At 44.2% G+C, this 20,796-nt stretch overlaps 1 protein-coding gene and 1 non-coding gene across 2 annotated transcripts; one reads left to right on the top strand and one right to left on the bottom strand.

The window, feature by feature from the left end:
- The first annotated feature begins 336 nt into the window (after nucleotides 1–336).
- Nucleotides 337–10,035, top strand: LOC144695531 (nuclear factor 7, brain-like). The gene is made up of 6 exons (XM_078566407.1): nucleotides 337–613; nucleotides 686–747; nucleotides 838–933; nucleotides 1,027–1,260; nucleotides 6,498–6,507; nucleotides 8,227–10,035. Exons 1-6 carry the CDS (start codon nucleotides 337–339, stop codon nucleotides 8,775–8,777), a joined length of 1,230 nt encoding a protein of 409 aa, XP_078422533.1. The 3' UTR covers nucleotides 8,778–10,035.
- An 8,747-nt stretch (nucleotides 10,036–18,782) lies between these two features.
- On the bottom strand, nucleotides 18,783–18,944 carry LOC144696213 (U1 spliceosomal RNA). Its single transcript, XR_013580125.1, has one exon. It is a non-coding gene; the product is annotated as a U1 spliceosomal RNA (small nuclear RNA).
- Nucleotides 18,945–20,796: the final 1,852 nt, after the last annotated feature.

Below are 20,796 nucleotides of genomic sequence, written 5' to 3'. Positions count from 1 at the left end.
AGAAAAGTGCAATAGAATCTCGATCCCACCGATCTCCCCCTCCTCTCTCCCTCCCTCTCTCTCTCTTTCTCTCCACTGTCAACATTCCCTGGAGCCCAACCCGCCCTCGACAGGTTTCAATTATTCCCCTCCGTGCTTTAACTTTGCTTTTCCCCCTTTAGACTGGGCGTGTTATTTTTACTGTCCTGTGTGAAAGTCGCGAGGACATAGACCACGATGGAATAATAATTCCCTGAGGATCGAAGTGAACGTTATAAGAAAAAAGCTGAACTGAGGGTGTGCGGCAGCAACATCGAAACTGAAAGCGGTTTGAGTCAGGAAGTGCTGAGTGTGAACATGGCTTTCAGAGAACAGGTCCAGAATTTGACCGAGGAGACAATTTGTTCCATTTGCCTTGATTTCTTCACTGATCCGGTTTCACTGGAATGTGGACACAACTTCTGCCGCTCCTGTATCACCCAGTGTTGGGAAAAGAAGGAGAAAAACTCCTGCCCGGAATGTAGAGAGGAGTTTCCGGAAAGAAACCTCAGGGTAAATCGGGCCTTAGCGAATGTGGCCGAGAAAGTTCGAAAATTAATGCTGGATCCGAAAGAGAAGGAAAGCAAACTTCACTGTGAGGAACATCAGGAAGAACTGAAGCTGTTTTGTGAAACTGACAAGAAATTGATCTGTGTCACTTGTGTAGTTTCGCGGGAACACAAATCTCACAACTTCCTGCCGATTAAAGAAGCTGTTGAAATCTACAAGGTAAAAGGGGATATATTTTCTAAGTTGATAGTTTTATCACATTTTCATGGTCTAACACTTCAATTCTGTGATTTTCTCTCCCAATCCCAGGGTCAGCTGAAATCTTCCTTAGATTCTCTCACACAGAAGAAATCGGCGGTTCTAGAAACGGAACAGAAACAGAAGCGGAAGATTTCCGAAGTCAGGGTAAGGTCTCCCTGTGCTGGTTTTCTGGGATCTCGGTCAGTTTTGCTCCCTTTATCGCGGGACATTAATTATGTTTCACATTTCATTTGATAGGAACAGTCGAGCAGTCTGCAGACCCACATCACATCCGAGTTCACTAAAATGCACCAGATTCTCACTGAGAAAGAGCAGCGACTACTCAGAGATCTCAGGGAAGAAGAGGAGAGGATTCTAGAAAGAATGGAGAAAAACCTTCGAGCGATTGAAGAGAATTTAAATTCTATTGAGGAGAAGCTCTCAAAGTTGCAGAAACAGATGGAGCAAAAGGACGAGTTGATATTTTTAAAGGTGAGGGAATATATTGCGGGTCAGTTCCGTGAAACTTCACACAGTCACAAAGTAACTGATAACTGTGGAATAAATATAGAATTTACTGAATAAATAAAAATGGAGTTAAGCACATTTCTGTCTGTTTCGTGGCAGTTTTGCGGTCTCCCCGAAATAATCGGCTTCCACATTGTCTGTAGATTCCCGAGAATACCTGTAACCTCCAGAGAATGAGTTTTCTTGATCTTCACACTTGCTTTGTGATTATTTCCGTGTTGCCAAGTTTATTTTTCACCTGGACCGCCCATTGTAATCCAGTTCCAGTTCATGTTGTGAGTGTGTGGGTGTGTCTGTTACGGTGTGTGAGAGTCACTGTGTCTGTGAGCGGGACTGATGTTGAGTTCCAGTTTATTTGACTCTCCACAACCTTCCTGCCAAAATGCATCACTTTACACTTCCGTGTTGAATCTAACATGCTCTGAGTCTGCTCATTTCACCAGCCGCCCTGTTTATGTCCTCCTGAAATGTGTGCAATTCTGGTTACCTCATGACAGAAAAGTAATTGAATTAGAGAGGGTACAGAGGAGATTTACAAGGATGTTACTAGGACTAGAAAATTGCAGCTATGAGGAAAGATTGGAAAGGCTGGGGTTGTTTTCCCTGGGACAGAGGAGACTGAGGGGAGATTTGAGATATACCGAATTGTGAGGGGCCTGATAGAGTGGGTGGGGAAGGGCCTATTTACTTAGCAGAGAGGTCAGTGACCAGGGGGCACAGATTTAAAGTGCATAGAAAGATGAGAGGGAAGATGATGAAAAACCTTTACACCCAGACGGTTATGGGATCTGGAACTCACTGCCTGTAAGAGTAGTAGAGGCAGAAACCCTCAGCTCATTTAAAAGCTTTCTGGATATTGACATGAAGTGCTGTAAACTGCAGGGCTGGTGATCAAATGATGCAAAGTGCGATGAGGCTGGGTGGCTTGTTTTTCATCTGGCGCAGACAGGATGGGCCGACTGGCCTCTTTCTGTGCCGTAAACTTTCTATGATTCTAAATCTGTTACTGTGCTCCTCACTGTTCGTGATTCATTTATTTCAGGAGGAAGCTTGTCGGAAGAGAAGGTAGGACATGTTTTCTGCTGAAACTCTGCACAATTTGGTAAAATAACTCAGAAAGGTTTTGTTATGAATTTCTTTTCTACTTACAATCGCAACATTAAAGTGGCGTTCATCGGGCGACAATAACTCTGCTTATGGTTTAAGCACCAGTCTTTTATTGTTATGACATGTTTTATTGCAGATATTAAATTAGATTTCATATAACTGGTCCACATGATTGTATTAAATTGCAAGATGCCATGCCGTCCTGAAGTGCTCACTTGCAGGCTGCAGACTGCTGTTGGTGCGGCTGTGGCCTTCCGACTGACCCTGAGAGAGCCACACCGTCCATGTTTCCATGGTGTCGACCATCCATGTCCCTGCAAGGCTCCTGACCAAACCCAGACAGTCACATGTTAAGTGGGAACAGGTTTTGTTTTTATTCCAGTAATGAACCTTGACCTGTATCCTTAACACCGAGAAGACAGACCCAGCAGAGGTGGCGGCACTGTGGTATAAAGTTTGGAGGGAGTTGCCCTGGGAGTACTTAACATCGACTCGGAACCCAATGAAGTTTCATGGCATCGGGTGAAATATGGGCAAGGAAACATACTGATGATGACCACGTACCAACCCGTTTGCCAACACCCTCCCCCCACCCCTCCCTCACATACTCTTTGGCTGATGAATCAGTACTCTTCCATGTTGAACGCCACTTGGAAGAAGCACCGAGAGTGGCAAGGGTGCAGGATATACACTGGATCGGGCACTTCAATGACCATCACCAAGAGTGACTCGTTAATGGAACTCCCTCCCTAACAGCACTGTGGCTGTACCTACACCACATGGCATGCAGCAGTTCAAGAAGGCAGCTCACCACCAACTTTTCAAGGGCAGTTAGTGATGGGCAGTAAATGCTGGCATGGCCAGCGATGCCCACATCTCATGAACGATTTTTTTCATAAAGCGCCACTACTGGCCGAGCTGGCTATGTCCCAAAGGACATAGCTGCTAGACTGGGTATGTGGCAGGTGATGAGGTAACCAACACGAGGATAAAAACGTACTTGATCTCATCCTCACCAATCTGCCTACCGCACATGCATCTGTTTATCTCTGCAGCAGTAGGAGTGACCACCGCACAGTCCTTGTGGAGATGAACTCCTGCCTTCACATTGATGATACCCTCATTCAAAACTGGGCATCCATGAGGCGCTCTTGGCCATCAGCAGCAGCAGATTTGTACTAAACCACACTCTGCGACCTCATGGCTCAGCATATCCTGCACTCGACTATTATCTCCACTGGGTTTGGTCAGGAGCCTTGCAGGGAATTAACCCTGGTTGAATAAGAGTGCAAGAGGGCATGCCGGAAGCAGGACTATGCATGCCTAAAAATGAGGTGTCAACATGGTGAAGCTACAACCCAGGGCTCCTTGCATGTCAAACAGTGTAAGCAGCAATGGATAGACAGAGATAAGTGATCTCACAACCAATGGATCATATCAAAGCTTTGCAGTCCTGCTACATCCAGCGTTGCATGGCGGTGGACAATTAATCGACTAACGTAAGGAGAAGAGTTCACAAATACCCCACCCTCAATGATGGGGAGCCCAGCGCATCAGTGCAAACGATTAAGGCTGAAGTATTTGCAACCATCTTCAGCAAGATGTGCCCAGTGGATGACCCATCTCGCCCTTCTCCAGAAGTCCGCAGCATCACCGATGCCTGTCTTCAGCCAATTTGATTCACTCCACGTAATATTAAGAAATGGCTGAAGGCACTGGATACTGCAAAGGCCATGGGGCTTGACAATATTCTGGCAATAGTACTAAAGGCTTGTGCTCCAGGACTTATCGCACCCCTAGCGAAGCTGTTCCAGTACAACTGGCATGTACCCGGCAATGTGGAAAATTGCTCAGGTATATCATGTACACAAAAAGCAGGACAAATCTAACCTGGCCTGGGACAGAAACTTACAAAGATTCATCACCCTCTGAGTGAAGAAATTCCTCCTCATCTTGGTCTTAAATGACCTGCCCCTTAATCTGAAACTGTGTCCCCTAGTTCTCGACTGCCCCACCACCGCAACCAGGGAAACACCCTTCCTGCATTTATCCTGTCAAGTCCTGTCAGAATTTTGGATGTTTGAATGAGATCACCTTTCATTTTTCTAAACTCCAGAGAGCAAAGGACCCGTCTATTTAATCTTTGCTCACAGGACTGAAAGGTCCGAGGAATACTCTGGTACAAAATTTCAACACTCGGAGTCCAGATGCAATATTCAAGTGGTTCCTTTATTACACATGTGGGCAGCTCACGCTGAGCAATCCAGGCGCTTCTCCACCGAGGTTCAAATGAGCACAGTTAATATATATTTTTTTACTACCAGTTACAACTTAATGGTGCTAGTTAGATAAAGGCCACAACACAATAATCTGATCATTGTGTTCTTGTACAGTAATTGCAGTGCAGAGACTGGGCATTATCCTTTTGGGAGACAACAAAGAATATGCGTTTGTTCTAGACAAAAGGTTTACGGGGGCTGACTGGGTGTGTTTCGGGGCTATCAAATGGTGTTAAATGGCCTTCCCCATCTCTTGATCGAGTCATCCTGAGTCCCTGCCCATGTGTGTCTCCCATTTCCTAATAGCAAATTTACAGCTGAGCCCTTTGTACAAGTTTTTATCTTTCATGTAAGGCTGTGATTGTCTGTGTATGCTTTGGCAACCGAGTTGCTGGTCCTAGCTGGCACTTTAAAATAAATCCAAATTTTCTGCATCTTCAGGACAATCCCTCCATTCCAGGAATTTATTTGTGAACCTTCATTACACTCAGTCTATGGCAAATATACCTTTCCTCATGTTCGGAGACCAAAGCTGCACATATTAGTCCAGATGCCGTCTCACCAAGGCGATATATAATTGTAGTAAGACACCTTTACTCCTGTAACCAAATCATCTTGCAATAAAAGCCAACATAGCATTTGCCTTCTAAATTCCTTGCTGTACCGGCTTTCAGTGACTCATGAACATGGACACATAAGTCCCTTTTATGCTTAAAATTTCCCAGCCTCTCTCCATTTAAGAAATACCCTACATTTTGGTTTTTCCCACAAAAGTGGATATCCTCACATTTCTCAACCTTGAATTCCATCTGCCACATTTTTGCCCACTCACTGAGCCTCTCCAAATCTCCTTCAATCATCTCTGCATCCTGCTCACAACTGACACTTCCATCTGCAAACTTGGAAATATTACATTTGATCCCAACATTCAAATCATTGATATGGATTGTGAATGTCTGGGGCCCAAGCACCTATTCTTGCGATACCCCACTAGTCACAGCCTGATCACCTGAAAATGACCCATTTATTCCTACTCTTTGTTTTCTGCCCATAAACCAGTTCTCAATCCATGCCAGTACATTCCACCAAATTGCATTTGCTCTGATTTTGTTTGCACACCTCTGTTGTGGAACCTTATCAAAAGCTTTCTGAAAATCTGAATAAACGACATCCTCCAGTTACCCTTTCCCTATTCTCCTAGTTACATCCTCCAAAAACTCCAACAGGGGTTTGTTAAACGTGATTCCCCTTTCATCAAGTCCATGTTGATTCTGCCCAAGCTTCCCATTATTTCTAAGCGTCCCGTTATCACATCCTTTATTTTAGGCTCTTGCATTGCCCCTACGACTGATGTTAGGCTAACAGGTCTGTAATTCCCTGTTTTCTCTCTTCCTTCTTTCTTAAATAGTGGGGTTACATTTGCCACCTTCCAATCTGCAGGAACAATTCCAAAGTGACTCAAATTTTGAAAGATGACCACCAATGCACCGACTTTCTCTACAGCCACCTCATTCAACATTCTGGGATGTAGATCATCAGGTCCAGGGGATTTATCTCCTTTAGGTCCCATTAATTTCTCTTGTACTCTTTTTTTACCTAATAATATTGTGTTGCAGTTCCTTGTTGATATTTGTCCTTTGATCCTCCATTATTCTGGGGGGTTTTTAATGGTGATAATTGACATTTTGGCAGATTATGAGCAAGTTCATGTGATTTGCCTTACTCGTGTCTGTCATTAACCATATGGTTTGTGGTGTGTTCGACCGCAGTTTTCCTGTTAATTAATGTTTACCTCATGTTAATTCTTTATGTTAGAATATAAGAGGTAATATTATCTGTTTGCATTGTTGACTCTTGGTTAGTAAAATTCTTCTGTTTGTTTCAAAACATGGAATCTTATGGATTTATCCTCTTAGCAAGCAACTGGGATTTCAAATTTGGTCGACTAACATAAAAAAGTTAATGGTCACTAAGCAGATCATAACCAAATTTGAGGGTCTTGCCTGGGGCTGTAACAAATTTGGGGTCTGGCCTTGCAATGTACCAAGGGAGACAGCAGAACTCTACAGTAGAGAGGGATCTGGACAATCTGGTACATGAATCACTAAATTACTTTGCAGGTACAGCAAGTGATTAGGAAGGTAAATGGAATGTTCATGTTTATTGCAAGAGGAATCGAGTACTAAACTATGCAATTGTTGCTACAGCTGTACAGGGTCTTAGTGAGACTGCATCTGAAGTCTGTGTACCATTTTGATCTCCTTACTTAAGAAATGAGATAGTTACATAAGACGCAGTTCAGAGAAGATTCGCTCGACTGATTCTTGGGATGAATGGATTATCTTATGATAAAAGGTAGAACAGGTTTGGCCTTTACTCATTGGAGTTTAGAAGGATGAGAGGTGATCTTACTGAATCGTGTAAGACGCTGAGGGGATTTGACAAGTTGGATGCCGAGAGGACATTTACCTTGGAGAGGCATCTGGAAATAGGGGACAGTTTTAAAATTAGGAGTCTCCCATTTAAGACTGAGATGAGGAGAATTTGTTTTCTGTCAGAGGGTGGTTAGTGTTTGGAATTCTCTTCCCCGGCGAGCAGTGGAGGCTGGGTCATTGAATATATCCAATCAGATCAGCCATTATCTCCTCCCCTTCTCTCTTTTTCACTCTGCCCGATTTGCGTTCACCCTCCAGTTCTTGCTCGCTCTCTCTCTCACGCCTTTAAGCTCTCCCTGCTCCCCTGCACTCTCTACCCCTCCATCTTGTTCTCCCTCTCACACCATCACACTCTCCCTGCCCCCCTGCACTCTCTACCCCTTCATCTCACTTTCACCCTCGCACTCTCCCTGACCCCCTGCACTCTCTACCCCTCCATCTCGTTCTCCCTCTCACACCATCACACTCTCCCTGCCCCCCTGCACTCTCTACTCCTCCATCTCGTTCTCCCTCTCACACCATCACACTCTCACTGCCCCCCTGCACTCTCTACCCCTTCATCTCACTTTCACCCTCGCACTCTCCCTGCCCCCCTGCACTCTCTACCCATTCATCTCACTTTCACCCTCGCACTCTCCCTGCCCCCCTGCACTCTATACCCCTCCATCTCACTCTCACATCCCCACACACTTCCTGCCACCCCCCCTGCTCTCTTTACTCCACCCTCTCTTTCTTACCCACTCTCCCAATCTCTGTCATGCTGGTCTCTCTCTCTCTCTCTCTCCGGCTCCCATGTTCTCAAACCCTCCTGCTCTCACTCTCTCCCACCTCTTCCTCTCCATCAGTCCACCCACACTCTCCCTCTCCACGTTCCTGCTCCCTCCTCTGCTGCCATTTTCTCTCCTCAACTTCACATTCCCCCCCCCTCCATCTCTTTCCAGCTCCCTCTCCCTCCCTCTCTCTCTCTCTCTCTCCCTCCCTCTCCCTCTCTCCCTCTCCCTCTCTCTCTCTCCCTCTCTCTCTCTCTCTCTCCCCCTTCCTCACACTCTCTCCCCCTCCCCAGCCCCTCTCTCTAAATCACTGACTGTGTTATTTTAACTTTCCCCCAGCTCCAGCCTCTCTGACTCTGGATCTGAACACAGCGAATCCCCGGCTCATCCTGTCTGAGGACCGGACCAGTGTGAGACTCGGAGACAAACGGCAGCCGCTCCCTGACATCCCGGAGAGGTTTGATCCCGGGGTCTGTGTCCTGGGATCAGAGGGATTCACATCAGGGAGACATTACTGGGAGGTGGAGGTGTGGGAGAAGACTCAGTGGTGGCTCGGAGTGGCCCGAGAGTCTGTGAACAGGAAAGGGGGAATCTCCCTGATCCCCGAGTCCGGATTCTGGATTGTGGGGCTGGATCCCGGAAGAGGTTATTTAGCCGCCACCTCCCCCTCTGAAACCCCCCTCACCCCGAGTGTGAATCCCCGGAAGATCGGGGTTTTCCTGGACTATGAGGGTGGACAGGTGTCATTTTACAATGCGGACAACATGTCCCATCTCCACACTTTCACCCACACTTTCACTGGGAGAATCTTTCCCATCTTCTACCCGGGACCGAATGACGACGGGAAAAACTGGGCACCACTGAGAATCTGCGGGATTCAAGGTCACTAACAGATCCATCCCATAATTTCACACCGGCTCCCTGCCTCCTGCCAGCTGTAAACTGATGGGTGTGGGTCTCAGTCACAGGTGGAGAGAGAAGCCAGGTTAACATTCCGGGTATAAACCCTGTATGGGAACTGGGAACTGAAAGATCAGCGAGGACCTCTGTAGGGCTGGGGGAAAGAAGGAGGGGGAGAGAAGAAACAAATAGAAGCTCAATTGTAGAGAAGAACTTACAGGGTAGAATGAGCTGTGAACTGCAGGAACCCGGTGACCTTCCTGCCTGTAATGTTGCTCCACAGGCGGAAGGTGGTGGGACATCAGCTTGTTTGAGATGAATCAGTTTAGTGATTCTCAAACTGGGGTCCGGGGAGTCTTTCCCGGGGGGTCCAGGAAATAATTTCTCCAGAGGGTGGGAGAGAGAGAGAAAAGCACAAGAGGGTGAGGAAGTGAAGTGGGGGAAATGACAAGCTCCCCGCTTTGTATAAATTCCCAGGAGTTAGTGTTATTCCTGCATGAGCAGCTGTCAAGATTTCCACCCCCAAACCTCCCGAATTCTCTCCCTTCTTCACGGTGATGGACATTTCGGCTGTCATGGTTTTCAGCGGTGAGTCTGATATTTCCTTTCGGTAGGAGGGGAGGTGGAAGACCAGCTGCTGCTGTGATACTCGTCTGTCTTCAATTTGGGCTCAGACAGTGAGCAAGTGCCATTATCATGCTGCCTGGCCTGCTGAGTATTTCCATTATTTTCTGTTTATATTAATCTCTAATTGGTTTGTTTCTTGTAATCGCGATAAAACTGTCATCTTGACTTTCTTCAAACTCTCACCATGTTTCAATAACACTGAGTAACTGGACTGGGTTGGTACACGCCTGTAAATATTTCCCAGACTGTCATATCCAAGTGGGTACTCTGTAATAAAATTGGAGGGGTGTTTCCGGTTTCGTTTACGTTAAAATGTGAACGTGCTTCGAGACTGTTTGAGCATGTAAATGATGTGACACTGTTGTGAATACTGATGTGATAGTCTGTCTGTATTGAACGTGATGTGTGAACTGATCGGGTATGTATGCCATTAACAGGCAGTGTTAACCATGTGAAAAGTAGTTCAGTTGCTGCATTAGAATGTTTGTCATGGGCTTTCTCTTGTACTGAAGCTCCTCCGAGTGCAACATGATCATTTGAATATCATTGCAATGTCTGTGATGGTCATTTTGAAATGTTCTTTTAGATATTTTAGGAATAAAGTATATTTTGCAAAAAAAATGTGGAGTCACAGTTATCATTTATCTCTGGTTTGTCTGCTCTGTCTCATCACTTTCCTGTCAGTGAAATAGTCCTTAAATCACTATTATGTAGTTACCTATTTTATTAAAAATATGTAACTCTGTACATGTAACCTGTTCATATTATCATTTTTATATAGCCTTATAATTTACATTGAGAGTCCATGATTACATTTGTAAATTGGTTCTTTAACGAAAAGAATCTGAAAACGAGTGGAATAGAAGCCGTTTTCTCAAAAAGGACACAGTTCATCATTAAATCTAAGAAACAGAAACTAAACATGCTATTTGTTTTATTTACAAATTGCTCCAGAGTCTGGGTCCTTACAGCCCCCATTCCAAATTTACCTGGATGATTTTAAGAGCTTCTGGATGGAGTAAATGGAGTGACAGATGCCTGTAAATTGTCCTGAAGTTTACTCTGGTACTTCAGCCATCACTCCCGCGGATAGGGACCTGAGATGGGCAGTGGAAATGCCAGCCTGCTTCAGGTAGGAAGCAATGAAAAATCGTAAAATCACAATGCACTGACTGTGGTCAATCAGCCCCCTCTGTCTGGAGAGGCACCTTGATAGAGCTATTCAACTGGTCCCAGTCCAGTTCCTTTTCCCCCACTGCCAATCCCTTTTTGAAAGTTAGTTTTGAATATTGTTTCCACCACACTGGCAGGCAGTACATTCCAGATAATAATGGGCTGCGGGAAAATCCGTATTCATCTCACTCTGGATTTTTTTTAAACAATACCTTAGACCTGTATCCTTTGGTTGCTGAACCCTCTGCCACTGGAAACAGTTTCTCCCTATTTTCTCAAAACCTTTCATGATTTTGTACTTCTCTATTAAATTTTCCATTAAACTTCCCTGCAGAAGCACTGGTCATAATCTTCCAATCCCCTTAGGTACAGGAGAGGAGCCAGAGGACTGGAGAATTGTAAATGTTTCATCCTTGTTCAGAAACGGTCTAAGAATAAATCCAGCAGCTCCAGGTAAGACAGTTTAACCTCTGTGCTGGGAAAGCTTTTAGAAGTGATAACCTTGGGCACAGTTAAAAAACACGTAGACAATTGTGTGGAGTACTTAAGGAAAGCCAGCCCGGATTTTTCAAAAGAAATGTGTCCAACCAACTTGATTGAGTTTTCTAATGTGGTAACAGGTAGGATTGATAGGGTAATATGGCTAATGTGGTATTTATAGAATTCCAAAAAGGCATTTGAAAAAAGTCATATAATAGGCTAACATGAAAATTTGAAGCCCACGGGATGAAATGGGCAGTGACAGTATGAATATGAATTTGCCTCAGCAGCAGAAACAGGTATGGTGAATGGTTATTTTTCAGACTGGAGTAGTTTTACAGTGTTGTTCCCAAGAGGTCGGTGTTATGACATGGCAGATGATATGTGCTGGGCGGACCACATCCCCGCGGGAAATTTGGTCGCTCTATCACAATGGTTTTACAATTTGTATTTATTATGAGAAGATGTGTGCACTAAATTCAGAAATAATGAGTCCACTAAGACTTTAGAGATCTTAAAAATTAAGTTAGAGTACTTATGAACAAAAAAAAAGATTTCAAACACATAATTCAGACTATAAATTACTTACTCCTATACCAACACCTAACATTCCTAATATTAACCTGATTCCCAGCTACATATCCCCTATTAAGGCAACAGAACAAAATAGATTTTAGAATTTAAAAAAAACCAGCAAGTTAACACAGTACCCACTTGACAGTGGAATTCCAAATGGCCTCCCCAACATCAGTTACTTTACATAGCAGACTTATGGACAAATGGCTGGTGGATTCTTGAAGACAGGAATGTGAGCGGGGAGTAGGATGTTAAGAGGCCTCAAGGCAATTTAGACGAGTTGAGTGAGTGGGAGAATACATGTCAGATGTAGTATAACGTGGATAAGTGTGAAGTTATTCACTTCCCAAGGAAAAACAGAATATTATTTAAATGATGTCAGATTGGGAATTGTTGATGTACAAAGGGATCTGGGTGTCCTTGCATACCAATCACTGAAAGCAAGCATGCAAGTGCAGCAAGCAGTTGCAAGAGGACTTGAGTACAGGGGTAAGTATGTCTTCCTGCAGCTATACAGGTCCTTGGTGAGACCACACCTGGAGTATTGTGTGCAGTTTTGATCTCCTGAGCGGAGAAAGAAAACTTGCCATACAGGCAGTGCAGCGAAGGTTCACCAGACTGATTCCTGGGATTGTCGTATGAAAAGACATTGGGTCGAGTGGGCCTGTATTCACACGAGTTTAGAAGAATGAGAGGGGATCTCATTGAAACATGTAAAATTCTGACTGGGCTGTACAGGCTGGATACAGGAATGATGTTTCCTCTGGCTGCGGGGTCTAGAACAAGGGGTCTCAATCTTAGGATACAGAGTAGGCCTCCAGTACTGAAAGGAGGAGAATCCTCTTCACTCAGAGGGTGGTTAATTCTCTGCCACCGAGGGCTGTGAAGGCCAATTCACTGAATATGTTGAAGAAGGAATTAGGTAGATATCTGGACACTAATGTTGTCAAAGGGGCTGGGGAGAGATCGAGACTATGGCGCTGAGATGGAGGATCAGGCATGATCATATTGAATGGTGGAGGAGGCTCGAAGGGCGAATGAGCTACTCCTGCTTCTATTTTTCTATGTTTTTCCACTCCTGTTAGATCTTACATGGCCCTCTCCTCACATAGCTTTTCATTCTCCTTTAATTTTCCCTTTAATATGTAAATTCAACTGTTTGATATGACTCTGAAACATCAAACTCTGAAAAGGAAGGTAAAAAATAAGATATTTTTCAGGCACATAAATAAAAATAGGAAGGCTGGGATGGAAATAGGACCATTAAGGGATAGATAGGATAATGCCACAGATAAGGATAGAGATAGGGCAGAAATATTAAATGATTACTCAACCCCTCTGGCTGTACGGCTCACAATGAATGTATGTAGTTAATACTAAATGTATCATTATTGTATTGAAGCACCTCAGAGTGCAACATGATGTAGGTTGATAACTCCAATACCATTGCACTGTCTGACTGTCATGTACAGATTGAAATGATTGTAATATTCATTAATTGTATTGATGCACCTCATGATCCCTGTTTAAAAGTTTAATCTGATTGCACCTTTTGTGATGGCAATTTAGAAATGTTTTGTAATGTCCTTTTAGATATTTTATGAATAAAGTATATTTTTCTAAATAAATTAATTGATTACTTAATTACAGTGTTTAACAGGGAGCTAGAACAGGTAGATATGATATTGAATGATGATCTAACTTTTCAGGTAAGTGCAATTAAAATAAGAGAAAAGGGATCGAATCAAACTCAAAGAGGATAAAGCCCTGGCCCAGAAGTTTCACACCCACACATTTAAAATAAATCTAGGGAATAGATAGCAGAGGTATTACTGCAGATTTGAAATATGTTTTTGAGGAAAAGGTGTAGTGCTAGAGGACTGGCAGATAGCAAATGTAATTCATGTTCTTAAAAAGGCAGAACAGAATGTACCCAGGGAATAGTAGATCAGTCAACTAATGTTGGTGCTAGAAGAAATAATGCAATCCCTACTAGAGAGAGGAAGAACTTCTAACAAAAAGAAACAAATCATTAGCATGGATTTCAAAAAGGAAAATCTCTCTTGACCAAAGTTATGATTTTTTTGGAAGAGGTAACAGCGACAGTAGACAATGGTAATGTAGTAGATGCAAGTTACCTGGATTTTCAAAAGGCCTTTGACAATGCCTCTTACAATAGGCTACTGAATAAAGTCAGAGAATATGGAGTCAGCGGAGAAGGGAAGAATGGATTGCTAGCAGGTAGAAAGCAGAGGGTAGTTATTCAGAGTGGCAGAAAGTGGGAAATAGTATTTGACAAGGTTCAGTACTGGGCCCACTGTTGTTGATAATTTGCATTAATGGTTTGAACTTCAGAATCAGAAACACAATTTATAAATGGATGACATGTGTCTATATATGTGCATGTGTGCTTGCGTGTGTGTGTGTGTGTGTGTGCGTGTGTGTGTGTGTGTGTGTGTGAGAGAGAGAAACAGTCAGTCAGTCAATACTGGGGAGGGAAAGGCTGAAGAGAAACAAACCAAGCAGGAGGGCTTATTTTTGAAGGGATCAAATTGAAAATTTATTTCAAACATTGGTTAGATCATACTTACAGTACTGCACGTGGCTCTGGTCAATTTATTATTAAAAAGGATAGAGGAACTGGGGAGGCTGCAGAGAGGATTTAAAAAATTCTGCCATTTCCACAAACTCCAGCATGATGCCATCCCCCAAACGCATCCTCACTCCATCTCCCACCCCTGTCGGCATTCCGTAGGGACTGTTCCCTCTGGGACACCTTGGTCCAGTCCTCCATCATTCCCAACACCTCAGCCCCCTCCCATGGCACCTTCACATACAATCACAGAAGGTGCAATGCCTGTCCCTTTAGTCCCCTCTACTCCTCACGGTCCAAGGGCCCAAATACTCCTTTCAAGTGAAGAAGTGCTTCACTTGCACTCCCTCAATTTGGTCTACTGCATTTGCTGCTCCCAATGATGTCACATCTACATTGGAGATACCAAACTTAGACTGGGTGATCGCTTTGCAGAACACCTTCGGTCTGTCTGCAGGCATGACCCAGACTGAGGTAAACGTCAATTCCTGTTCGACAGGTACTAGAAACTGTAATACTATTGTTTTCAAAATATAAACTTTATTCATAAAGTTAAGGTAAATTACACGACAGTTCCAATTTGACATCACATAAAGTGCAACACTGTTCTATGATGTTTAATGCCTGGCTATGACATTCTGAGGCAATTCAGTATGCTCACAAACAGTTTGCAAATAGATTTACAATTCTCATTTCATATCAAACATTCCCTGGTACGTTGTCTGGGGAAAAGAAAATTAAATGATAAAACAGAAAATAATTGAGGGGAAAATGCACAAATATTGAAGAAAACCAGATACTGAGTTGCTGCACTGAGGCTCACTCACCTGTACATTATCTTACACAGTGCTCTCTCCCCCTCATTCACTGTGTGAACCACCTAGGGACACCGGGGAGCCTTGCTCGCCTGTACAGGTACATTATCTTGCACTCCATGTCGGTGATTTTACAATGATATAAAGGCATCAATTGCACATAAGTGATTGTGTAAACATGCTGTGGGTTCATTTACTGAGATGAGGAACATGGGAACAGATATACATGGATAGAAAGCTTGAAGGCATCAGCAGCAGAACTGACTGTTGTGTGCTCTGCTCAATATCAAAAGTGAAACTAAAGCTAGGTAGCATGACACATTTCCCTTATAGTGATGATAGGCAGCTATCTCTTAAAGGCATATTACAGCATTCCTCCTTTTTAAAGATACTTTAACCCCTTCCAAAGAAGTGTAACTAATTACAATACATGTTCATGTTTAGTTACCATTACATCAGCGTATAGAACAGATGAATCTATGAGTCCCTGAAGGGTAAAGGCAATCTGCTGGTACACCCAGATCCTATGATGGTAACTTTATCTGGAGGTGTATTTAATTGCTCACAGTGACCTGCCCGATTCTGAGACTTGGATAATGTTTCTGGTTTCATTAGGGATCTTGTCCTAAAGTCAATAGGAATGTCCAGTGGTTGAGGAGCTGGAATAGATCTGATTTCTCCTCACTTACGTCTCACCATTGTGCCTTTTTGTGTCATTACTTCATAGGACCCTGGTTCTGAACCAATCTTTGATGCCTCGGCTGGTTGCCACATACCCTTCTGTGGGCCCCTGGACGTGAACTTGTCCCAACTGTAAACTTGGCAGCTCTGTACCCACATTTTTATCAAGACATTGGCCGTCTTCTCGTGCAGTTTTAAAACTTGCTCTCTAGTCTTTGAGACAGTAGAATGGGTAAGAGTCCGTAAATTGGTATGCATTGGTCGACCTAACAAGATCTGTGCCAGTTACAGAATAATTCCACTTAAAGGTATCACTCTTGGATGTAACATTGCAATGGGTAGATCTTGCTTGGTCTGTCTACATTTGAGAATTAGGGATTTCACTGTGCAAATCATTCATTCATCTGGGCCATTAGATCAAGCTAATATCAGGTCATAAAGATTCCAGTTTGATCGGCTGCCTGCCTTTAGAAATGACTTACCGGGAGGTGCCTGACTTGTCCCAATATGGCCAAAATGATCTTATGTGCTCGTGGAGATACTGAATTGAATCAGGCCATCCGTTTTCCACAGTTTCTGTAGTGTCACCTTTCACCATTTCTTCTTGTAGCTGCGAGCATTTGTTTTGCACAAAATGTTCTGGATCAATTGACAGACTTGCATTCTCCTGCAAGCGTAATGTTGCAGCTCACTTTTAATTGACAATTATGTCTAAAGATCCTGGATATTTCGCTTTTAGTTCATGAACTGAGGTGACAGGCGTCGTTTATGAGTTTGATCTGCCTTGTGAGGTCTGATTGATTCCATGGATTGTTGCTCGTGTGAGGTCATGACATGCTGATACACCTAGAGACTCTGGGCTAGAGTCTCCATGATGTAGAACATCTGTGTCACCAGGAGGATTGACTGTACTTACAGTCCAGGAGTATGATCCTGCACATGGAATTTGTGAGCTGTTGTATGCTGAGTGTTTCACAGCAGTGGGTTTTGCCATGTCTGCAGATATGTGTCTTTTAGAATTAGTAGGAGTAGCATGTTGGCACTTGCCCCTGTGTCAATCTTGACCAATAATGAATCCTTACCAACTTTCTTAGGGCAGCTAATTCGAATCTTGGCAAACACTTCAGATGGTGAGATGGCATCAATGCTTTCCATAAGATTGACGGTGTGAAATAGGTGCTCTTCACACTCCATCTCATTGTGCACATCGTCATTTTCTTGTTTGTCAATTGCTTCGTGTATATGTTTCTGGCAGGATACCAGCTGGCCATCCTCATTGCTGAAAACTACCTGTTGCAAGCGGGTTGTTTGGATCAGCACACGGCTCTTTGTAGCTGCATCAGCCTTTGCTCAAGTGCACAGCCTCTGCCAAAGGCCCTTTCTGCCACATGCCTTACAGAATCGATGAAAAGCTGGGAATTTCCTTGGTGCATGCAAAAGGCCACACCCACCACATGTCCTGCTAGGTTTGGGTTTCCTAGTGAGTGCTTCAACAACTGGGTTGTACCTTGGACCTGTAAGTTTAATCAAACTGTGAGGATCGCTTTGTACTTACAACCATCCTCTTCAGCCGCTCTTGAATGCTACACCTTTTCAGCTTGTCTAACAGATCTTCCTGGAATCCTTCCATGGGAGTGGATGTGATCACCAACTCAGCAATTCTGCCTGCTAGCTCTGCATTTGAAAAATCACAGAACGTCCCCTTTTCTCTGCACCTGCTGATGAAGTGGTCTATGGATTCTGTAAAAAAAACCAAAAATAGCTGGAAAAACTTAGCAGGTCGGACAGCATCTGCGAAGATGAATATGGTTGTAGTGTCGAGTCCGTATGACTCTTCATCAGAACTAAAGAAAAATAGAAATGAGGTGAAATATAAGCTGGTTGATGGGGCTGGGACAGGTGAAGCTGGATAGAGGGCCAGTGACAGGTGGAGGCAAAGAAGAGATTGCCAAACATGTCATAGACAAAGGGACAAAGGATTTTTATGGTAATGATATTATCTAAGGAATGTGCTAATGGTGGCATTAAGGGTAGAAAGCAAGACGAAGAAGTGACAAATGGCCCGAGTGGGTGTGGGGTGAGGGGAAGGGATCGAAATAGGCTAAAAACTGGAGATAAAACAATGGATGGAATAAATTTAACATTAATAGAAATTGGTGGGAAAAGGAAAATATATTTTAAAAATATATATTTTAAAAATGACAAATTATTAGAAAAAAGGGGGATCGGAAAGGGGCTAAGGATGGGGGAGAGAGGTCATGCGCTAAAGTTGTTGAACTCAATGTTAAGCCCGGAAGGTTGATAAGTGCCTAATCGGAAGATGAGGTGCTGTTCCTCCAGTTTGCGTTGAGCTTCACTGGAACATTGCAGCAGGCCAGGGACGGATATTTGGGCATGGAGGGTGTTGTCGAAATGACATGAACTCTAATTGATGAAGACAGAAGTTGAACCTGATTCTGCACCAGTCGCCCAATATCTTTTGGGGATCCTTTAGCTCTTCTGCTGTTGATCCTGACGTGTTCAGCCTGTGTAGACGACAATGATATTATCTTGCCCCCTCACATTCTGTGAACCAGATGCTGTTCAAAAGGGAATTGAATAAATAATAAAAGAAAAATGAAAAAGATCATTTCAGGAGCCGATTTGGCATTGGGAGTTAAAAGCCTAAAGACATTTTAGAAGCAGCTCGCTGCTGCAATGGGGGAATCATTTGTTTCTGGGTGAATGAATTTAAAAAGCGTCTCTTCCTCAAAACCGTTTCTCTTGCTTATGCCACCCTCTGCTGGCCGATGAACGTTAGTACACAAGCAGAGAGGAAATCATGATAAATGCAGTGAGTGCAGAGCGACGACAAATGCCAGCGTTAAAATAAAAGCAAAACACTGCGGATGTTGGCGATCTTGGACCTCGAAACGTTAACACTATTTGCTTCTCCATATACATGTGTCCTTTATGTGTTAATTTTTCGAGTACTTTGTAGTAAATGCAACAACGGTCTCTGTTGGTGAACAAATATGTTACAGTAAAATCTGACATGAATTAGTTAATCAGAGGAGAGCGCAAATGCAGTCCTCCCTCTCCCACAAATTTTACAGTCGAGAATCCCGCATTTGGGGACATCGCAGGTGTCAGCACACTCGAAGTGCAATGGGCTGACCTCGTCCTGGGAGAACAATATTTTTTTGGACAAATATACTTTATTCATTAAATATCTGGAAGAACATTACAAAACATTTCTAAATCGCCATCACAAAAAGTGCAATCAAATTCAACTTTTAGACATGGATCGAGAGCTGCTTCAATACAATCAATGAATATTACAGTTATTTCAATATGGTCATTACAGACAGTCGGAAAGTGCAATGGTATTGGAGTTATCAACATACATCCTGTTGCACTCTGAGGGTGCTTCAATACAATTATGATACATTTAGTATTCACTGCATACATTCAATGTGAGCCGGACAGCCCGAGGGGTCGATACAATTCCCAGTCTCTCGGTGCACTATGACAGAAAGGTCTTAGACAGCGACCTTTCCCTATTGCGCCTTTGCGGCGGCTGCTCCAAGCTTTAGTGTGTCTCTCAGCACATAGTCCTGGACCTTGGAATGTGCCAGTCAGCAACACTCGGTCAGGGACAACTCTTTGCACTGGAAGACCAACAAGTTTCTTGCAGACCAAGGAGCGTTGTTCACTGAGTTGATGATCCTCCAGCTGCAGTTGGTGTTTGTCTCGGTGTGTGTCCCTGGGAACAGCCCTTAGAGCACAGAGTCCTGTGACACAGCTCTGCTCGGGATGAACCTCGACAGAAACCACTGCATCTCTCTCCAGACCTTCTTTGTAAAGGCACAATCCACAAGGAGGTGAACAAAAGTCTCTTGCCACCCCCGTACCACACACAGCCACCTCGAGGGCAAGGTGCAGGGAGGGTGAGACTCCTGGCGTGTAGGAAGGATCTGATTGGGAGGCACCTTGGTGCCTTTTGGAAAGTTCTGGCGATGAACTATTCTGCCACATGACTTTGACAGTCTGCTCGGAGAACCATTGGACAGGATCCAACATCTCCTTTTCCTGCAGGGCCTCTAAAACATTACGTGCCGACCACTGCCTGATGGACTTGTGGTCAAAGGAGTTTCTCTGCATAAATTTTTCCACAAGGGACAGGTGGTACGGCACGGTCCAACTACTTGGAGCATTCCGCGGCAGCGTAGCCAGACCCATCCTTCGCAACACCGGGGACAGGTAGAACCTCAGCACGTAGTGACACTTGGTGTTTGCGTACCCAGGATCTACACACAGCTTGATGCAGCCGCACACAAAGGTGGCCATCATGATAAGGGCGATGTTGGGCACGTTTTCTCCCCATTATCTAGAGGCATCCCTGTGGACACGATCCATTTTCGAACTCCAGATAAAGCGAAAGATGGCTCAGGTGATCGCCATCGCTCAGGAGTCTGGAATGGGCCAGGCCTGCGCCACGTACAGCAACAGTGAGAGTGTCTCACACCTGTTGACCAGATTCTTACCCGCAATGGAGAGGGAGAGTCGCTGCCACATGCCCAGTTTTCTTTCCACCATAGACACTCGCTCCTTCCAGTTTCTAACGCATGCCCCGGTCCCTCCGAATCATATCCCCAGCACCTTCAGGCCATCTGACCTGACGGTGAAGGGGACAAAGGATCAGTCAGCCCAGTTCCCAAAGAACATGGCCTCACTATTCCCATGATTTACCTTGGCTCCCCAGGCCAGTTCAAACTGGTCGCAGATGTTTATCAGCCTGTGCACCGACAGCAGATCCGAGCAGAAGACGGTGACATCGTCCATGTACAGGGAATCTTTGACCTGAGTGCCTCCACTGCCTGGGATCGTCACTCCTCTTATGCCCTGATGGACTCAGCAAAGGGTTCTATGCAACACACAAACAGAACAGGGAGGAGAGGGAAGCCCTGCCTGACTCCAGATTTAATTGGAAAACTTTCTGATTCCCACCCATTGATTTGAGACTGCGCTACTGATGTTAGTGTAGAGCAGTTGGATCCAGTTGCAGATTCCCTCCCCAAACCC

This window comes from Cetorhinus maximus, chromosome 21 (genome assembly GCF_964194155.1).
Source record: "Cetorhinus maximus chromosome 21, sCetMax3.hap1.1, whole genome shotgun sequence".
NCBI lineage: Eukaryota > Metazoa > Chordata > Chondrichthyes > Lamniformes > Cetorhinidae > Cetorhinus > Cetorhinus maximus.
Note: the sequence above shows the minus strand (reverse complement) of the source record. Positions and strands in the feature narration are given on the sequence as shown.